The 21,196-nt window shown below is 46.7% G+C and overlaps 1 protein-coding gene across 5 annotated transcripts in view; it reads right to left on the reverse strand.

Moving 5' to 3' along the window:
• The window catches only part of TINF2 (TERF1 interacting nuclear factor 2), a 237,388-nt gene that overhangs the window by 113,514 nt on the left and 102,678 nt on the right, over positions 1-21,196 (reverse strand). For all 5 annotated transcript variants that reach the window (XR_013594963.1, XM_078644938.1, XM_078644937.1 and 2 more), the window contains 2 exons: positions 7,957-8,030; positions 2,830-2,930 (listed from right to left, as the gene is read on the reverse strand). Coding sequence is in view for 4 of the 5 variants with exons in the window: in XM_078644938.1 (XP_078501064.1) it covers positions 2,830-2,930; positions 7,957-8,030 (175 nt within the window). In the remaining variant the exon portion in view is untranslated. The remainder of the gene's footprint in view (positions 1-2,829; positions 2,931-7,956; positions 8,031-21,196) is intronic.

Consider the following 21,196-nt stretch of genomic DNA (forward strand, 5'->3'; position numbering starts at 1 on the left):
ATAAATACTATTTAATTAAGTGTTCATTCTTCTTGGTGCTGTGTGTTTGTGATACAGTGAATAACGATATACGGTTTGCTACTGTTTCAAGGGGGCCCTGATCTTTTTAAGAGATTAATAGTAACCCAAAGGCAATACTTCTTTGTCAATTACGCATTGAATAGCATCTTGCGATGCTAGAAAAACGGTATTGCACATTTATCGCTGGTGCATTTGAATCAAGTTCACTTGTGTCACCCATGGGTGCGAAAGCACCCCGTGTATAGTTATGATAAAGTAGTAACTTACACAACCGTCTAATACTGTAGGAAAACATCAGCAGAGTCCTGACACAGATGGGCAGAAGCATTCTTCCTCCCTTGCACCATTAAAGAGTTGTAAGAGCTAAGGGCAGAGGCTTCTTGAGGGACGCTCATAACACTACTCAGAAGCAGAATGGGGGTTGGGAGCACACTGCCTCACAGTCCCAGCACAGGTCGCCCCTTTGCATCCTGGTAAATGCAATACAGAGTTCAAACGTACTTCAAAATTATCTGGAGTTTTTCACCAAAGTTGGTGCAGACTTTGCTGTATATCTGTAGATACGTGTTTCTGGGTTGAGCCCTTCATCAGTAGAGAGCAGCAGTTTTAGAGAGCAAAGAAAAATCATCTGGGGTTGCTGGAAATGCTGCCAAGTTCCTCTCAGATCACAGTACCACTCACAGGCACACAGGTGCATCTCCAACCCCCTTTCTGTTTAAAAGGCTCCCTTGAGCCAGCAAGCTGACGAGCTTTGGAGATGCACCTGTGTGCCTGCGAGTGGTACTGTGACCTGAGAGGAACTTGACAGCATTTCCAGCAACCCCAGATGATTTTTCTTTGCTCTCTAAAACTGCTGCTCTCTACTGATGAAGGGCTCAACCCAGAAACACGTGTCTAGAGATATGCAGCAATGTCTGCACCAACTTTGGTGAAAAACTCCAGGTATTTTTGAAGTAAGTTTGAACTGTGTACTGCATTTACCAGGATGCAAAGGGGCGAACTGTGCTGGGATTGTGAGGCAGTGTGCTCCCAACCCCCATTCTGTTTAAAAGGCTCCCTTGAGCCAGCAAGCTGATGAGGTTTGGAGATGCACCTGTGTGCCTGTGAGTGGTACTGTGACCTGAGAGGAACTTGACAGCATTTCCAGCAACCCCAGATGATTTTTCTTTGCTCTCTAAAACTGCTGCTCTCTACTGATGAAGGGCTCAACCCAGAAACACGTGTCTAGAGATATGCAGCAATGTCTGCACCAACTTTGGTGAAAAACTCCAGGTATTTTTGAAGTAAGTTTGAACTGTGTACTGCATTTACCAGGATGCAAAGGGGCGAACTGTGCTGGGACTGTGAGGCAGTGTGCTCCCAACCCCCATACTACTCGGAAGCAATTGGGGCCTGGCTACCTTGCTCAACTGAATTTCATTTAGAGCCGATGTTATCCCCTCAGGGTCACATCTTCCTCCTGTAGCATTTAATTTGTCCAGCTGCAGTCCTCGCAATTAATGCTCAATGTCTGAGCCTGCAGCAAAGAGATGAAAACCATATATAATTCCTTGCAGTAAGTCTGGTAGAGTTGTGCGTTACTGACAGAGCCAACAGTCTTTCCTAGCAAATTCCCTATATTCAGGATCCACCAGAAGGCTTTTTCATGTCTACGTAGGCACACAATGTCCATCTTTGTTTTCAAATTCATACACCCTTTGCCCAACTCTTAAAAAGTGAGTTTTGGCAGCACCTGAACCCAAAAGTGTATACCTATGCCATTGCCCAACCAATGCTCTACTACAACCTGGATCCAGGAACTATGATCTTCAGCCACCAGAACCTTGCTTCACTATCCAAGATGGTCTATCACTGTGTTTCTGTTTTATGAATAATGCATGACGTAGGTGTGACAATTCTCTTGTACTGTGTTCTGGGATTTTACACCAAGGCCTAGATCAGTGCTTCCTACACTTTTTAAACCACAACTCACTTTTTAAAACAAACTTTTGCAACCCACCTAGCTTTAATCGCCACGAGGAGCACATTATTTTTAATGTAACTAAAGGATCGTGTGGCAGTGCAAACTCATTTACAGCCAGCACATTTTCTATTGGAATGGCCACTAAACTTGCACAGACATACAGTTTTATCAATACAATTACACTGATTGATAATGTGTGGAAATCTGGTTTCAGTGAATATTTATCATGTGTGCATCACCAAGTAAAGCGTTGATTTATTTTGATCGTATTAAAATCCTTGCTTCCATTACAATTCAGAATGATAAAAAATGTGCTTCGTTTTTGCTTCCCTAACTGCTGAATGTGTACAGTTTATTTACAGGTATTTACATTCTGCTGTGTTACAACAAATTACATCATACAGCCTTTCTGATCACACACTGTCCCCTAGCAAGATTGTGACTTAATTCACTTGACTTTTGTTTTCCTGACTGCAAAGTAAGGGGTTTGTAAACACAAATCTCCCTTTTTAAAAAATAGGCAGCAATTTGTCGTAAAACAGCCTGATATTTTACATCAATTTTTGAAGCCGAGTAAATGCGAAAAGTTAAATATAGAGTTTAAAGGCATATTTCTTTATTTCTTGGATTTTCACGACTACCAAAAATTGCCTCGTGTTCCTACAGCTTGGGAAGCACTCACCTAGATAATAAGTGCTCATGAATATGGGTGAAGACCCCAGGAAGTAAAATGCAGCCCCTTCTACTGTACACACTGGCTGCAGAACACATTGTTCCTTATCCGATGGATGTGAGCCTCCGCATACCAGATGGCTGGGAGAGCCCTACACTACACATAACCTCACCTTGTTGCTACCACCACTCTCTTCGTCTTCAGAGTCCATTATAACTTCGGTATCAGCCTGTGGGGGCCTGGGGAAGAGGAGCATGGCGCTCAAAGCGTCACCTGAAAGGCAAAGAAGCAGAGAAAAGGACTATCACAGGCAAGATAAGGAGACCAAATCACAGAAAAACGAAATTTCCAGAAGACAAATAGCAATATCCAAACTTACTGTCCCAAGAAAGGAGACAAGCAAAAGAATACAATAAAATAGTAAAATGGCAGAGTGATTACCAAGAACATGACTAGAATAGACAACAAAGTCAGATACATTACTAGTAGCTACTGTATTCTTAATATTTCATTCCTTTCAGTCTTATGAACAGGATGCACACTCACTGCATCGTTCCAGGGCGCAGGTACTTTATCATTTTACCAGCAGATCAAACCTAGCTGCTGCTACTCTGATATTGTCAGTGACAATACTTCATCCAAGTGAAAGTTCTGTCCAGTTCTTACGGAGCCAACTCCAGTCTCCTCTGACCCCATTCATGTACTAGAAGGAATCCTGGCTGGAATGGTGTACATGTACTGACATATGGATGGTTTGGTAAAAAAAATGAAGGACTAAGATACACAAGTTAACAATGCAACATTCTTATGTAACTCTGGCCAAGGAGGATGGTACTTGAAGTTATCAGGCATGCTTTAGAGTCACAGGCTCTGAAGGTGAGCAGGGCAAGATCTCCAACTTGCACCTACAGTATAACTACCTGGGTGTTTCGTCATTTAGTAAAAAATATCTGCCACTGAGCACGTAAATAATCGTCGGATACCCACCAACGGGGTTGCGCTACCTGCATTTAAGCGGCTCATACAGAGAAATTCATCTCATAAGAAGTCACAATATGGACACAAGAGAAAGGTAACTACATAGATCGCCATTACATCCCTAGAGCACAAATAGAGGTCTCTATATAGAGGAGGAATAAAACTATTTTGATTGCTGAGATGTAATCTGCACAACTGTTACACACCCAAACATTGATTATTATGAAAAAGTTGATTGGATTAAATTTGCTGTAGCATTAAAATGTAATGTCTAAAACAAGTTGATCATTTACCTTTTTGCCTGAAACAGTAGGAAAGGGTTACGTTGGCACTGTTTGCCACTTTGGGGTCTGTGAGTGGAGATGCGCAAATGGTGGGGCCAGCACACTCAGGGCCTGAACCTATGCTGAAAGGAAGAAGAGGACGCCCAGATTGGCTGAGGAAGAGAGACTAAGCAACCCTTGTATCTTAAGCGGAGAGGGCCCTTGTTGAGAAAGCACAAAACGGGGAAAACGGTGAGGACCCTGGTGGCCTTTACTTCTAGCGCAGGGATCACATGTGGGTAGAGGGGAAGAAGGTTGAGTCTTACTCACCCCTCCCTCCATTGCTGGATTATATTAGACAGTTGGCAGCATTCCCAGGGCCCCACCCGTACCCAACAATCTCCCAGGCAGAGGAAGAGAGCTGCAATATGACTAAGTGAGAGAAGGCAAAGGGGAGAGGCAGAAGCCCTCTATAGCATGAGGTGACATTGCACTCACTGGTGAACACTTGACCAAGAGCACCAAAGGACAATCAACGCCTCTTGGGGCACTTTGGCCTTGAAACCCTGCGTTTCCCCAGGGCCAGACGCAGACAGTGCCTACCTTCTGGAGTTCCCAAAGAAGGCCTAGCGGGTGAGGGAGCTTTGCTGGATGAGCCCTCTATAGACTGCTCAACTGAATGGAAATTGTGCCCCAGAACCTGGGGTTCAGGGTATATCAAAATAAAACCAGCGGACCCATATTGGACATCTGGAAGCAACTCAGGTTCCCTGAGGCCCCGTCCGCCAATTAACAATCATGTCAGACTGAATGCTCAAAACTATATCCTATTCCAATGGATTTGGGCAGGTTAGCTGAATTTGGGTGCCAGCTTCAAAATCTTTTAAAGGGAGGCTAGTGAGTATCAAGTAACATCGAAGAAACCGATGCAACAGCTCCAAATTGGATCGAACTTAAGTTACAGTGGCGGCTCATGAATTTTCTTTTTTATGCATTTTTAGAAGTAAAACTTGGTAACTAATACCATGATCATTTTTTAGTGCGATCATGCCATGGTTTTGTAACAATTTTTATTAATTGAATCGAATAAATATATTTAATTATTGCACACTGCAACGAGGACAAAGCTTCTAAGTAAAGGGTTCAGGATCCCACACTGCCATCAGTCGTGGAAAGATGTGGCAATAGTGTTGTCTGAGAGGGCATGCACAAAATGTCAAGAGGCAGAGAGAGGTTGTCCCTTCAATGCTAGGTCAACTTCCCGTCACTCGAGCACACTGATGTGCATATGTAGTTCCGACAGGAACACATGGCCTTGCACGGTCATCTCTCCTAGATAAGCACACAGGGTCTAGCAAGGAAGTATCCAGAACAAACCTGGCCTGTGATTGCAGAGGACTTAAAAGTTGGCCTACCTTGAAGTTGGTGGTTTACATTCAATAATAGAGGTCTGGGAGGACAAAGCAGAAAATGCCCATAACAGTAAAGACAGTAATGCAGCAATTAATGTCTGCTGAAGCAACACTATAGGGACTTTATAGACCATTCAGTGAGGTGAGGTAAGGTTTGTGATGGTTGATTGAGAATACCAAACTATTGAGTAGCAACAGATGTGTTTGAAATGGTTTGAGACCAATTAAAGGCATCCCCCTACAACAGACAATCATCCACGCATGGAAACACAGACTTCTGATCTCTTGAGAGAGGCCGCCACCTCATTTAGCACTTTGGTGAAGTCCGGGGTAGTGGTCGTAAGACCAAGAGGTGGTACTGCTATGAAGAGAAAGTAACACTGGTGAGCCGGTAGCACTGGAAGGTGGAAATGGGTATTCTGGAAATCCAGGGACACCATCCATCCTGGGCAATAAGGGCTAGAATAATCTGATTCCAGAAGAGAGCATCTTAAATTTGACCTGGCTAACAAAGAAAATCATAAGTGTCAGGTCCAAAATGGCCTGGAGACCCACATTTTTGTGGACTAAGAGGTAAAGGGAACGACTTCCATGGGCCCATACTTCAACAAGGCAAGAACTACTGTCTCCAAGATCAAGAAATGTGCTCCAGTATACTTCCATGGAAAAAGTGGGACGGCAGGAGGAGAGGCTAGAGAGGGAAGTGCATTGCCACCTTGGTCAATTTGATCACCCAGCAGATCAACCTTGATGAACTCCTTATTGGCCAGAAAATGCATTACACTTCCCCACCCACTCAACAGAAAACTAATGGTTGAGGGGGGCGGGGTGGGGGGGGGGGGGAGGGGAGAACCAGTAGAAGATCTGGTACTGGAGCAAATGCCAAGGTTAGCTATCTTACATCTATCTCTCCTGCAAAAGGAGTCCAAGTCAGGAGGAATGCACAACAATGCTGGGAGAATCGGCCCTGGAAAAGGTGCAAATTCAATACCTTTGTTATTAGCATGGATTGGCATTGGAAGACTAGTCGCTGCATGTGAGCCACAGCAAATTGTTTTTGAAGCACTACAAGGAGTTGTCTGCTTTCTCACCGAAGAGCCTCTCGTCAGAGACATATCAATTTAGGCAGTCTGGACATAAGGAAGCTAGTGAAACTCAACCTACCAATCCTCCAAGGAAGCATTCGCCTTTACTCTAGCCATCCAAATAATTGCTATAACATGTGAGGGGTAAGACCGTACAAAAAAACACCCCAAGGTACATCATTAGATTCAGTGTCTGATATTTTGACTGGAAAGTGGCACAACAGTGGAATCAACCCGCAGGGATGATGGCCAGTCCTGAACATATATGCTATGATAAGCCAAAAGGTTTTGACCTGCAAAGGGTCAGCAGATGGAGCTCTCTGGTTTAAGTTCCTTAAGACCCAGGATTAGCTCAGAAGGTGGCAGGGAAGAGACCGGTATTGGGGAACAGTGCCTCTGATTACCTGAACCGTCTCAGAAGTGGAAGTTTCCAAAAATTAAGATGCCTTCTCTTTTCTGAAACATTTATAAAGTTTCATATCTGATAACTCCATGGGGGATTTAGCCTATTACGAAACTTACCTGAAGGAGAGGAGAGGGATCTGTTGAGGGTTTCCTAACAGGCCTGAGCAGAAATAGTTTGGTTTGCCGCACCCCAATTGCTCGTGTGCATGAAGGTACAAGAGTCAGGCACCATGATCAGGTCCCAGGCACCATATTCAAATTTCATGGGGCTCGGAAACAAAAACATGTTTAGACATAGTGGAAAGAGCCTGAACCCAGAGACCTTTGGAGAAACAACTGATAATTAAACATCAGGTAAATCAGTAAACGCCAAAAACAGACGCATATCTGTGGCGTTAAAGTAGGAAAAAAAGGAACGGATGCTTGCACGCTACATGGTGCCGTACATATAAGCCGCTCGGTGTGTTTTTTCATCCAAATGTTTTGTGTGTTAGGATTTAACAAGTCAAATAAAAAACAAATACGGCTAAAGAGATTAGAAAATATTGCTTCCCAAAAGGTTTGTTTTTGTTGCCTTCAATGCACTGGCTGCAGAAATAACATTTTAAAGTGATCCGATCTCAAATGCAAACAAAGATATTCTACTGTACATGGATATAAGAGAGAATCCTACAGTTTGCTTGCCAATTTTTCACAATGATTTAAACTGCTAATTTTACCCAAACAGCTCTTCTGCAATTGCAGAACCACTGAAAGCTCTAAATGCACCCATCCAACATGATAGGCCAACTAGAGTTTAAACCTGCTGCTTATGCTCAGTGAATGGCTGTTACGAGCCACGTGGTGGGTGCAAAGATGCAATCACGTTTGTTTACAGGATTGGCCTTACTGTGTTGTAGAATTGTATTATAACATAGAAGTGTAATTTAATTCGAAAACAGATCCTTGGTGGAATACACAAATGGCATAACTGAAAGTCTTAGGTTCCTACAGAGTGGAGGTTTACTAGTGTCACACTACTTAAGGGGCAAAGGTTTTCCCACTGATGGGTACGAATTAAGGCTTTAGGTCAGCAACTTGTGTTAGAACTTAAGTAAATCTGATACAGTACTCATCATATATTTTTGTGTGCCAAATGCACAGGGCTGCTCCATACCTGTGGATGATTCACAGCGGTAAGTCTTCGGAGGAATTACATCAGCACTGCATAAAGGACGAAGCAGAATGTTCCTGCAGATACAAAACAAAACTGACTTACAGGAAAACAAAGGCAAAAATGTCAAGACCTTTGGGGGCATTTGAAGGATCAGCCCTCTGGCAAGTCAAGTGCAGGATCAACCATCAGATATCAAGGGAACAGTGTATCCTTGGCAGGCACCCAGAAATTGTACTACTCACTAGTGAAAAGGACAGGGCTGCATGAAAGCTGAGGGATGCAATGGGACTTGATATGTTACAGGTGAAAGGGATCAGCCGTCTAGAAATTGTGGCAACAAATTGGCCCAATAAGATGTAATGGGCTCAGCTCATGGTGAAGTCCAGCGAATGAAGTCTTCATAGGGTTTATCTATCAACTTACATATGGGTCATTTATTGCCATTAATTATAATGGGGTGACCCAGTGACTCTCAGAACCTGGGTACTAAGCTTTAAAACAAAAACAATGGTTCTGTCGGAACTCAAAGCAATTTCTTTGTTGAGGTAAGTTGTCCAAAAACAGTAATAACTGGAATTACAATTAGGGTGAAGTGCTAAGGTGAGTAGTAGTGATAAGTGATTATGTGGCTATGTAGTGACACAATAACGTAGAAACACATAAAATAACATCAGTCCATCATTTTACATCAGTGGTCTCAAACAACATGATTATTCAATTTATCTGATGAGACTTCGTATGAACGGATTGGTAGTATAACATCGACGACTCGACCCTAGTAGATGGTCCAGACTTATTAGCAACCATATCGGGTCTTCATCAGGACAAGGAGGTGTAGAACAACCTGGTAGTTTTGGAGATTCGGGGGCTTCTTCAGTAGCCTCTGTGGGCAGGGTATCAGCAGACACCCTTGTTAGTGTTTTCCAAGAGGGGTTTCTTGGCAATCCAGAGCCGAACGGAGACAGATACAGACGCCTGCTGTCCTTTTCCCAAGTGATCGCTATCGCGGCACTTTTCTCAAATATTTTTCCACCGGCTGGTGAAGAAATCTGCATATATTGCCAAGAAACCCCTTTTGGAAAACACTAACAAGGGTGTCAGCTGATACCCCGCCCACAGAGGCTACTGAAGAAGCCTCCAAATCTTCAAAACTACCAGGTTGTCCTACACCTCCTTATCCTGATGAAGACCCGATACGGTTGCTAACAAGTCTGCACCATTTACTAGGGTCGAAACGTCGACGTTATACACCAATCCGTCCATACGAAGTCTCATCAGATAAATTGAATAATCATGTTGTTTGAGACCACTGATGTAAAATGATGGACTGATGTTATTTTATGTGTTTCTACGTTATTGTGTCACTACATAGCCACATAATCACTTATCACTACTACTCACCTTAGCACTTCACCCTAATTGTAATTCCAGTTATTACTGTTTTTGGACAACTTACCTCTTTAAACTTGGATTAACTTGTGCAAGACAAAAAATAAGATAATCCTTGCAACAACTAAAAATGTGGTGTGTGTTCTTCTTTCCTTTCCAACAAATGTCGCATACAGTATTTCCATGATTATTGATGTGAAATGCACTAGAAACGTTTAAAATAGAATAACGTAACAAAGAAATTGCTTTGAGTTCCGACAGAACCATTGTTTTTGTTTTAAAAATGGGTAATTTATTGGGTAATTAAGCAAGTGGATGTCAGCCCTCTGGGACACTAGAGTAAAGGATCATCGCTCTGTAAAGGACTCGCATTCTGGGATATACAGGTATGAGATCCATCCTGGGACTGACCCTGCTAAATAGATTTTGTGAAACAAAGTTTCATCCTGAGTAATGGATTTGCTCTCAGGGATTTGAGGTAAATGAAATGGTCCTATGAAACATCTAAAGGATGGAGTAGATATATGCCAAACTTGACTGGAGGCATAGCCACTAAATGGGCAGGCCTTCCAACTTACAAGTCAGGCAGCATTACAACCTGTATGGGTCCCCACAATAATTCGGTCCCAGCACAGTTGTCCTCTCATTCCTAGAAGCCATCACACCAAATTGAATCATCTTTCTCCTAGATCCATGACCCACAAGAAGTATAAACATCTCAGCCTTTCTGCCCACTCACTCTGATCCCTTCTCTCTCATGACGCACCTTATCCTACCTCACACAAACACAAAGCCTAATCCTTTCTGAATTACCAGTTCAACCTCAGCTGTAGATGGAATATTTACGTACCTGTATTCCTAGTTCTCCTCCGAGGGGAAGCCGCTGACATCATGAGCACTAAATTGTCCCACCCACACGCAAAATTCCTGAGCACTTTTATAAAGTAGGAAATGTGTTAGCAGCATATTAAAAGGCTACATTGAAAAATGTGATATCTTTTCCTTGAAAGGGAAAATAGAAGTATGGGCACTCTGTATCAGAGTACCTGCTTTTTTCTGAAAAATGCTGAAACTCTCCAATTAAAAGTATTACGCCTCCCTTGAGAAGTGCAGCCGCTCTCCCTCTCAAAATAAAGTGCAGGTGCTCAGTACCGGCCCATTTAAAGCATTAATTTTCCTTAAAATAAATAACCTATTTAAAAATTGGGAAACGGTGACAGGAAGAATAAAAACATTTACACACTTTTTTTTAAAGGAAATGTACTGAAAACATAGGACTATGTAGCCATATAGGCTGTGCCATGTAATAGAGTAAAACTGACCCAGCAGGTTTAATGAATGCTCTCTTAGGTTTTTCTTTTTTAGAAGGCAGACCAAGGAGTACTTCTAAGTAAGCAATCAGCTTATTTTATTTCTTCCACTGTGCAGGTGGGTGGCTTGCTTATGATTTCAATGAGGATTTCTCTTACAAAGAACTAGGAGTACAGGTAAGTAACTATTCCTCGACAATCTCCATTATTAATCATAAGCATGTGCTAGAAGAGCTAGTCCATCACCACTGATTGCAGTAGAACAGAAAAAGGAAAATAATGGACTACGCAAAGTGGTTTATTAATGGAGCCAGCCCAATTTGGGCATCTGCTCTAAAGGCAGACTCAAGATAGTAATATTTCATAAATGTATGCAGATCTCAGGTAGCTGTTTAACAAATCTCAGCAATTTAAATAATACTCAATAAAGCAGTAAAAAGCACCTTTAATTTTAGTAGAATGAGCTTTTGGTTTACAAGTCAAATTGTTACTGGCTTTCCCATAGCATAATACAATGCTAGAGCCAATTAATCTTGTGATGGACTACTCCGAGTAGCCAGTCCTGTGTGTAAGGGACCATAGCTGACAAACAAGTATTTGGATTTTGTTATATGTTTAGCCACATAAAATATAAATACTCTCCTCACATCTAATGTATTGTGCGATCTTTCAACTAGGGAAGCTCGACTCTGAAAGAAACTAAACAAGCCTATAGTTTGGTTTACATGGAAATCCAAAATAGTCTTAGGGAAAAATTTCAGATGCAGCCGCTTGAAAATCCTGTTCTCGTGGACCACTAACTTTCAAGGGAACTAAAGGTCTAAATCGGGAAAGCCTGTGGACAGAAGCGACAGCAACGAGGAAAGCTGCTTTCCATTACAGCTGTTGTATGGAAGCTTTGTGAATGAGCTTAAAAGGAGGACTCATGAACCTTGATAAGACAATGTTCAACTCTCAAAGAAGGTAAGTCTCCTGATTGAGGGGAAAACTTTAATTCCTTCTACAAAGTCATTATCAACTGGGACATTGGAAAAAAAAAAAGATATGCGTGAAGGGCATTTTCTATAGGAAGAAATAGCTGGCAAATTAACCGCTTTCGGGGTCTTGCCCTCGATCTTTCTAGACTCAGAGTCTCTCGGGTTCTTGGGGGCCGAAGAGTCTCCTACCTTGTCAGAAGTCTTCGTGTAATCGGTCTCTACGACAGTGTAGCTGTCGTCTTCGGCGGCAGCGTTGTCTTCTTCCTCGGAGGACATCCCCAGCTCGTAGAGTGACGGAGTCGGGGCCTTCCCCTGCAGGGCGGCGTGTGCTACCCTCTGCCTCTCTCTCACACGAAGGGTCTTCGGGGTGAAGGCGGAACAGGCGTTGCAGTCTCCGCTTTCGTGGTCCACCGGTAGGCAAAGGTTGCATACCGGGTGCTGGTCCTTCTGCGCGTACTTGTGGTGGCAGTTACGGCAGAACTTGAACGGCGTGTTGTCCATCCTCGAGCGTCCAGGGCCTCTCTGGTCGCGTGTTCGTCGACGGTCGTCGAAGATCTCGATGGAAAACGCCTTATCCTTGCTGGTTTCTCGTCGATGAAGTCCCCTGGAGTCTTCAGATGACTTCTCCTCGTCTTTTCTGTATTTTCTTTCTTCTTTCTCCAAAAATGTCTGGAGCCCAAACGGGAACGATCCAGACCCGACCGCGGAAAAAAAGAATCTGAAGATGGCGCCCAAGAGTGGGAGCTTCCGCAGGAAGCATGCCGACGTCACCGGAAATACACCCAAGGGGGTGTGACGCCGACGCCCACATGGGCTAAGAAAAAAAAAAAAAACAACAAAGAAAAGACTACGAATCCGGACCCAACCACAAGACCGCGGAATAATGCACAGCATAGTGAATCCAGAAAGATTCACGCTGCAAAACTGCAATCCCGGCATTGCCAAATGAAAATATGATAAAACTCCTTGACAGGTACTGCAATTGAAGATCTCCAAATTACTCCAGCTGCAAAATCTCTTCCATTGCAAGACTCGAAAAGCGCTTGAGTAATTTAGCACCTTTTAGAATGTTATATCAATCAATCAGGGAATTGTAAGTGCACTACTAACCTGTGATGGTCTCAAGGCACTGAGGGGGGGGGGGTGGAGCGGAAGTGTTCCACAGATCTGTTCAGCGAAGAGCCAGATCTTGAGATTCTTCCTGAAGGTGTTCAGGGAGGGGGCGCATCTGATGTCTGCCGGTAGCTCATTCCAGGTCTTGGCTGCAATGTGAGAGAAGGATCTTCCGTCTGTTCTGGCTGTGGATGAGCTGGGTTTCGGACAGTGCGAGGTTGGAAGATTGGACGTTTCTTTTGGGTACGTGGAAGATGATTCTGTCGTTGAGGTTTTTGGGTCCGATGTGGTGTAGGCATTTGTAGGCGTGAGTGAGGATTTTGAAAGGGACTCTTTTCTCCACGGGGTGACAAGGTGTTGGCTGATGTGTTCATGTTAGGGGATGCCGAGGACGAGTCTGGCAGTGTTCTGTATTGTTTGGATTTTGCAGAATAGGGACTTGTTGATGCTGGCGTAGAGTGCTTTTCCATAGTCCAGTCTGCTGGTGATGTTTGTTGGTGACTATCTTCCTTGACTCAGGTGGGATCCACTTGAAGGTCTTGCGGAGGGTGTTGAAGGAGCTGGAGGTGATTGCGTTGACCTGTCGGTTCATGGTGAGTGATGAGTCATATACGATGCCGAGGTTCTTGGCGTGGTCTGAGGGGGTATGTGGACTTCTGAGGGCTATCAGCCACCAGGTGCTGTCCCATGCAGGAGCGGTGGTACAGAGGACGAGAACTCCTGTCTTCTCGGCGTTGGGCTTCAGGCAGCTGTTGGTCATCCAGATTGAGACGTCTTGCATTCCTTTCTGGAAGTTGTGTTTGGCAGTGGTGGGGTCTTTGGTGAGAGGATGAGCTGGGTGTCCTAGGCATAGGATACAATGTTGAGGCCGTTTGCCTGACAATGGCTGCGAGGGGGGCCATGTAGATGTTGAAGAGGGTGGGGCTCAGTGATGAACCCTGTGGCACTCCGCAGGTGATTTTCCTGGGGTCGGAGAGGAAGGGTGGGAGTCTGATCCCTTGGCTTCTTCCGGTGAGGAATGATCGGATCCAGTCCAGGGCTGTTCCTTGTATGCCTGAGTGGTGTCGTCTGGCGACTAGTGTGCTGTGGGAGACAGTGTCGAAGGCAGTTGATAGGTCGAGTAGGATGAGGGCTGCGGAGTGGCCTTGGTCCAGGAGGGTGCGGATGTCATCTGTGGCGTTGAATAGGGCGGCCTCTGTGCTGTGGTTGCTTCGGAATCCGGATTGGGATGGGTGGAGTACGGTGCTCTCGTCAATGAATCGTGTCAGTTTCCTGTTGACTGTTATTTCTGCAACTTTGGCTGCGAAGGGGAGGAGCGAGATGGGCCTATAACTCTTGAGGTCAGTGGGGTCAGCGGTGGGTTTCTTGAGCAGGGGTCTGACTCCTACGCACTTCCAGTCGTCTGGGAAGGGGCCTGTTTTGAAGGTGGTGTTGATGGTGCGTTGTAGTTCGGGTGCAATGGCGGCCGTGGCTCTTTGGTAGATGTGAGGGGGGCAGGAGTCGGTGGGGGCCCCAGAGTGGATGCTTTTCATGGTCGAGGCGGTGTCTTCGGCCGTGATCGGTGTCGAGTTGGAGACGGTGGGCTGGTTGTTGTTTTTGGGGGGCGGGGGCCGTCTGTGGCGCCTGGTCGAAGTTGTCGTAGAGGTTTTTGATCTTGAGGTGGAAATAGGTTGCAAGCTTGTCGCAGAGGTCTTGGGATGGGATGATGTCTGTGGCTTCGCTGCGAGGGTTGGTGAATTCTTGAATGACATTGAAAGGTTCCTTGGAGTTGGTGGAGTTGACAAGGATATTGTTGTGGATGAATTTCCTCTTGGTGGCTCTGATCTGGTTGTGGTAGTCCGTCATGGCATCCTTGTAGGTGGTGTGGTTTTCGGTTGTCTTGATGTTTCTCCAGTTCTTCTCCAGGCATCTGCAGGTGCGTCTGGTTTCTTGGAGAGCGGTGGTGAACCAGGCGGCTTTCCTGGGGCGTTGTCTGTCGGGGTTGCGTAGCGGGGTGAGCTCGTCTGCGCAATTGGAGATCCAGGTATAGAGTCCTCTGTCTGCGTCGTTTGCGTCAGGTGCCCAGGTGTGGTTGTCTCAGGTGAAGTTAAGTTGCTCGTTTGTAACCTTGCTCCACTTCCTTCATGGTGGGCGTGGGGCTGGTTTGGGTGCCTTGGGTCTGTTGATGGCTAAGTGTACGCAGTGGTGGTCGGTCCATAGGGGCTGTGTTGTATGGCTGAATTGGACGCTGTTTCCTGCAGCGAAGATGGGGTCGAGGGTGTGTCCTGCTCTGTGGGTCAGTGTGTTGATGAGTTGTTTAAGTCGGATGCTGGCGAGGTTGTCACGAAGGATAGTGGAGTTGGGGGTCGCTGGGGTTGTCGAGGTGGAAGTTCAGTGATGGTGGTGGCAAAGGGTGTCAGGGGCCGGGGGTCTGTAGACAACGGCCCCTCGGAGTGTGGCTTTGGGGGTGGTCTGGATCTGAAAGTGCAGGTGTTCGGTGGAGGGGAAAGTTTCGCTGGAGGAGGTGAGGCGGAGGGTGCTCTTGTGGGCGATGGAGAGGCCCCCTCCTGGGTGGTTGGGGTGGTCTTTCCTCTGGATCTTGTATCAGTCTGGGATGACGGTGCTGATGTCGGGGGCAGAGGATGTGTTGGTCCAGGTCTCTGAAGAAGGCGATATCGGGCGAGAGAGAATCGAGTAGGTTCCAGATTTTCATGGCGTATTTGTATACGGAGCGTACGTTGAGGAGGATGCGTTTTAGGGTGTCTCAGGTGCTGGCGTCGGTGGTGTTGGAGGCCGGGGTGGCGGTGAGGGTCTGGCAGCAGTGGAGGCAGGAGAACTGGCAGGGGGTCGTGTTCAGCGAGGCATTCTCCAAGTCTTCCAGGGTTGAGTGCGAGGAGGGTGGTGCTGGCCGCGGTCAGGTCGCGGACGGACAAAGATGGGCTTGCCTTTGGCACGCCCGCTGTGCACGTCCACTGAGCGACCACGCAGTGGCCACCATTAAGTAGCAGAGGTAGGAGGGAGGAGAGGCTAAGCGGCAGGAGCGGGGTAATTCCAGGGGGAGGGGGAATTCCGGGGAGGAATTCCAGGGGGGGGGGGGTGCGGGGGGGTTCGGGGAGCTGCGGGGGCAGCAGCGACAAAAGGCGAAAGAAACAGGCAGGCACAAGAAAATGAAAACAGTGGTGGAATTAGAGCAAGACACAGATGGGCACATTAATAGTGGCACAACATGGAAACAATTAAGAAAATAAACATCTGAGAAAGGTTATGGTGGTTGCAGGCAGTCTGGTCCCAGTTGGAGCAGGCGCAGGAGCGGCCAGCAGCCTCGAACCTCCCAAGGAGGAGGTCGGGTTTGGAGGCAAGAGACGGCACAGCGGAGCTGTGGGAGAGAGTGGACCTAGACCGAGGTTCGAGGAAGAGTCATGTGACCATATTGAATGATTTCAGAAGCCAAGCTGCCAAATTCAACAATGATAGATTGGGATGGAGCATAAGACCAACAAACTTGTTAATAAGATCCAGTTTCCGCACTAACCTCCTTTGTGGACTCTCCGATAGATGAAGGTCAGTGGACCCCTTATTGCCAGGTCCATTCTGGTGCTATTAGGATCATTCTGGCTTTTGTACTTATCACCTTGATAAAGACCACTAATATTAGAGAGAATCGAAGAAAAATAATTAAATTACATAAAACAGAGAAATGTCCCCGACTAGTCAATCCAGATGGCATTTCCCTTTTGTCACTGGAACGGCAGTCTGGTTATTTGCTTGTCGTCTACGCTTGCGAAAATGTCCAACTGAGGAAAATCCCAGTCATTGAAGATGATTGTTTGGGGCCTACTCATAGGTTTTTCTGGAAGATCCTGGTTAGCAAATCCACTTGAGCATTTTGGAAGCCTAGTAGAAGAACTTCAGTGATCTTGAGGATGCTGGATATGAGCCCCATTCAAATCAAGTGCACTTGCTGTGACTTTAATAAGGATTTCTTCCCACCTGCCACTCCACCTCGCCCGCTTGTTCAAGTAGTGGTTAGTTGTTACAATGTCCCTTTATTCAAGAAGGAAGTTTTTCTTGAGACCGGATGAAATGCCTTCAGGGTTAGGTGTATAGCACTTACTTACAGGAAATTGACATAATAGGACATTTCCTTGGAATACCATCTCCCTTGAATCTGAAGATGGACCTTATGTGCATCCTAGCTGGTCAGAGAAGCAACAGTCACAATTATCTGAATTGGGACCTTCTGATAGGTGCACATCACAAATTAAATTCTGCAGTCGCCACCATCATTATAGAGACAGTAACGCATGAGGAAAAAGAGTGAGTCTGTCCTCCTATCTAGCTGAGTATTGAGACATTGATCCTCCAGGTAGTGCTGCAACAGTCTCTTGTGAAGAGGGCATGTGGAATCAGCAATATGCAGGATGGCATTAAACCTCGAAGAGACTACATTTGTCTCACAGTCAGGTGGACTGTTTTGATAAAAGTGTGACCCTCCTGCTCCGAAAGATGCCTTTTTGCACATAGTATGTCCAAAACGTTTTCCAGGCAGTGTCTGGATTGCACTGTGGTTGATATTGATTTTTTCGTAACTGGCAAGTAACCCAAATCAACTCATAGTAAAGACTGCCAACTAGAAATACTTAAGAGTTTGTTTTTAGGTTTAAGCTTGTATCAACAAGTCATCTAGATGCAGAGAGACAAACATTGTCTATCTTCTGGGATGCAACCCCACTACCGCCAAGCACTTAAAATAAGGTCTTGGTATGGACTTCATGCCGAGCGGAAGAACCTTGCTTTGGTAATGTTCATTCTCTTCAATGAATCAAAGGTCCTTCCGACATTTATTTGCAATAGGAATGTGAAAGTAAGCATCCTTAAGATGTGTGGAAAAAAGCATTCTAACGGGCTATGACACATAGCCACGGTCTTTAATGGAGACACTAGGAAAACACCTCATGATCTCAAATTAACAATGTCGCCCTTGCTCACCTTCAACGCTAATGCCACTATCACCCTCTACAATAATGGTAACATCCTTATCCGCGCCTCTAATGTCAATCTGGCTATGATGGTCAACATCTTCCCTACACTCAAAAAGGCGTTCTCTGCTAAATCCAATGACCCCTACCCACACCCTACCACTACTCTGGACTTAACCAGTTCTCCCCCAACCGCAGACGGGAGGTCCACACTCTCCCTAAACCATTCTCCCCCCTTAGATGATCTCGGAGCCTCTCAGTCCCCTGTCAGACTGGCCCAATCCATTAGACCTCCGACTAAGAAGGCGGGCGGGCCTACGGGTTCGCTCTACTCACCGTTCTCCAGTCCAATACAGGCTGATTCTCGAGCTGAGAGGTTCCCTCTCACCCTACCGCCATTGCTCTCAACGAAAGAGCCCCCTTCCTGCACCCCTGTTCCTACGCCACCCGCTAGGCCGGAGACCTGGCAATTGCAATCCACGGACCATGATCAGCCAAACCCACTCAACCCTTTCTTGACCGACACGGACTCACAGGTCAACAGCCCTCCCACCCTCTCACTTTTATCAACCTCTCTATCCAAGCATCCTGGAACACCGCAAGCACTCAATGACCAACTCCTCCCTCTGGAACTTGGCAATACTGCCTTAGACCTTCCCACACAACCTCTACCCCTCAACTAGCACTCAGACCTGGTAGAGCTCCTGGACGATATATCTCTCCAGCTGCACCTTCTCACCGTCGAACTACATGATTTGAAAGCCCTTTCAATTGAACATCTCCCCTTGATGGTGGTAAGTGGACAGTGGCAGTGTCCCTGCCGCTTTTAACGGCGCGCTCACTAGCGCATTGGTGATTTTAATACTTTGACGCTGCGAGAGCGTGTGAGCTCATTTTTAATCTAACTCTGGGCATTGGTGTGAGTGAGAGCGTGTACGCTATCTGTGTGCTGCTCAATTGGACTCGCGCTGTTGCCTATTGTTCTGGGGGCAATCTGCACTCTGCTCTGCTGAGGTTACCTGAAGGCAGGCAGGCAGTTGCAGCAACGGTTCGTAGAAGCGCTGGACTCGTCCCTCCTTCCCGCCTCGTTCGGACGCCGGTGACCAGCACCGTTCGAGCAGAGGGCGTGGAAGGTCCGAGCCAGCTACTTCCGGCAGCTACCTGCAGCGCTCTAGTTGTTGGGACGCTGGGGGGGATATAAGGCACTGGATTCTGGACCCCCGCGTGGTAAGTGGACAGTGGCAGTGTCCCTGCCGCTTTTAACGGCGCGCTCACTAGCGCATTGGTGATTTTAATACTTTGACGCTGCGAGAGCGTGTGAGCTCATTTTTAATATAACTCTGGGCATTGGTGTGAGTGAGAGCGTGTACGCTATCTGTGTGCTGCTCAATTGGACTCGCGCTGTTGCCTATTGTTCTGGGGCAATCTGCACTCTGCTCTGCTGAGGTTACCTGAAGGCAGGCAGGCAGTTGCAGCAACGGTTCGTAGAAGCGCTGGACTCGCCCCTCCTTCCCGCCTCGTTCTGACGCCGGTGACTAGCACCGTTCGAGCAGAGGGCGTGGAAGGTCCGAGCCAGCTACTTCCGGCAGCTACCTGCAGATCTCTAGCTGTTGGGACGCTGGGGGGGATATAAGGCAGATGTGCTATCGGCAGCGCACGTGCGCAGCAGGCGCGACGAAGGCGCGCCGAAGTTGCGCATAAGTTAAGCCCGTCTGGGCCGGGCGCGGGCCAGGGCCATGCCCCCTGCCCCTCCGACGGTTCATCTATGTTGGAGTCGAGAGGACCTACTATCCCTCCGCAGCCAGCACTGTGGGCCATGTTTACACGGCATGTACGTCGAGGACAACACGGGCCGCAGTTACTGCAATTTTGCCTTTCATCGGGGGATTACGGCTACTAGCGATCATCATGTTCTGGTCTGTGGCTTACTGAATGTTCGATCCCTATGTAAGCACAGACTTGACATGTATGATCTCCTCAGTGAGAAACAATGGGACCTAGTCTTCCTCACGGAAACGTGGCTTGATCTGGATTCCACGCCAGAGATTATTGACGCCATTCCTGAGGGCTACTCCCTACTGAGACAAGACAGACTATTAGGAAGAGGTGGAGGGATAGCCATTGTAGCCAAACAGGGACTCCAATGTCAGTTGAGCAGATCACGATTGAGGATAGTGAAGCAGGCACATTCTCCATTATGGTTAATGGTGGCTGCACTGTGAAGGGCCTATTGATTTACAGGCCACCGGGCACGGCAGTAAGATTTAGTGAGAGTCTGGTGGAGGGCATCACAGAGGCCTCACTGCGCGCAGACAAATATCTGGTGTTGGGTGATCTGAACCTTCATCTAGATGACCCTGCAGACAAGGCGGCCAAGGAACTCTGCCAAGCGATGAAAGCACTTCAGCTTGAGCGGAAAGTTAAAGGCCCCACTCATCAACTTGGCCACCTACTGGACCCTATATCCGCCAATTGGGAACAGGTGGAAGTCCTTAACCCCGTACCCACCCCCTGGTCGGATCATCATCTCGTTCCTTTTATGATTCACATTCAGGGAGCTCGACCAGTGGAGCAGTTTGTACATAAACATCCTAGGCGGAGATGGGCGGCCTTTTCCCAAACTAAGTACAATCAGGCGCTCGCTGTGAAGGGCAACCCAGGGGGGGAGGGAGTGGAGTAAGCCAACATGAATTTTGACCAGCGTATCACGGAGGCTCTGGACTTGGTAGCCCCGCTCGGTATGGCGAGAGCGGGGGGCCGTGTTCAGAAAACAGCGCCATGGTACAGTGAGGAGGTGCGAGCGGCTAAAGTAGCATGCAAACGCGCAGAGAGACAGTGGAGGACAGCCTTCACTACTCAAGCCAAAGCAGGGTATGTAGCCAGTAGACGCATCTACCATAGACTGATTAGGAAGGCCAAGATAACGTATTTTGACACTAGGATTAAAGAAGCCGAAAATTCCACAAAGGAATTGTTCCTAATTTATAAATCACTTTCGATAGGGAAGCATATGGCAGCTCCCAAAGAACTATGCACGGTGGATAGCTGTGACCGTATAGCAGAGTTTTTCGCCAACAAGGTAGCAAAGATCTATTCTACCTTTTCCAACCAGGCTAGTAGGAGTCCTGAGTTCATGGAGGCAGCCAAGGCGAGGGGGGATCATCGGCTGACTACATTCACTACCCCACCTACTGAGGCACTTATTCGCATATGCGGATCCATGAAGTCAGGCTCTCCGAGGGACCCCACCACGCCCAAACGGCTGATGGGTAGCTTGCAGGTATTAGAGCCCTACATCCGCCATCTATTTGACACCTCTTGAGACCCAGACTGTACCTATTGCCTGGAAACGGGCAGTTGTACTCCCTTTGCAAAAAAAACCCAATATCAGCTTTGAAAAATTAGAAAATCTCCATCCCATCTCTCTCCTGCCATATATGGCGAAGGTTGCGGAGAAAACTGTAAACTTTCAACTGATGAATTTTGTGGATGA

The sequence above is a fragment of the Lissotriton helveticus genome, chromosome 5_1, assembly GCF_964261635.1.
Source record: "Lissotriton helveticus chromosome 5_1, aLisHel1.1, whole genome shotgun sequence".
Lineage (NCBI taxonomy): Eukaryota > Metazoa > Chordata > Amphibia > Caudata > Salamandridae > Lissotriton > Lissotriton helveticus.